This window comes from Eimeria mitis, genomic scaffold, assembly GCF_000499745.2.
Source record: "Eimeria mitis Houghton genomic scaffold, Emh_scaff7534, whole genome shotgun sequence".
Classification (NCBI taxonomy): Eukaryota; Apicomplexa; class Conoidasida; order Eucoccidiorida; family Eimeriidae; genus Eimeria; species Eimeria mitis.
In genome coordinates, this window is record NW_013575519.1 from 1 (window position 1) to 547 (window position 547).

At 34.7% G+C, this 547-nt stretch overlaps 1 protein-coding gene across 1 annotated transcript in view; it reads left to right on the forward strand.

Moving 5' to 3' along the window:
* Positions 1–348: 348 nt before the first annotated feature.
* EMH_0091850 (uncharacterized protein) overlaps positions 349–547 on the forward strand; it is a gene marked incomplete at both ends in the record, with an annotated part of 1,202 nt that continues 1,003 nt past the window's right edge. Inside the window, one exon of the mRNA XM_013501773.1 lies at positions 349–545. Within this exon, the coding sequence (XP_013357227.1) occupies positions 349–545 (197 nt within the window). The remainder of the gene's footprint in view (positions 546–547) is intronic.

Consider the following 547-nt stretch of genomic DNA (forward strand, 5'->3'; position numbering starts at 1 on the left):
TCTCCTTCTTTTGATCAATATAGATAAGTACAATATAAATACAACAAACGACGAGTTGTATATATATATATACAGATAAATAAATAAATAAATAAAAGAATAAATATTAATAAATAAATAAATAAATAAATAAATAAATAAATATAAATAAATAAATATAAATATATATATAGCCCGCACTTGGGGCGTTGTAAGTGTTCTTCTCTGTTGTATTTCTTTTTTTCCTGTCTCCTTTCTTCTTTCATCCTTTCTCTCTTTTTTTTCTTTTTCTTTTTTCTTTTTTTCTTTTTCTTTTTTCTTTTTTCTTTTTTCTTTTTTTTCTTTTTTCTTTTTTTTTAATTTGTTGCCATGGAGGACGCCGAGGGATTTACAGCTGTGCGGCGTCGGCGGGGCTCCCGCAGAGCAGCAGCAGCAACAGCAGCAGCAGCAGCAGGAGGTGCAGCAGCAGCAGCAGCAGCAGCAACAGGCCCGTATGATATACCTGCTGCTGCTGCTGAAGAAAGCATAGAAGCAGATGCAGAGGCTCTGTTGAAGCGTATCCCTCCAG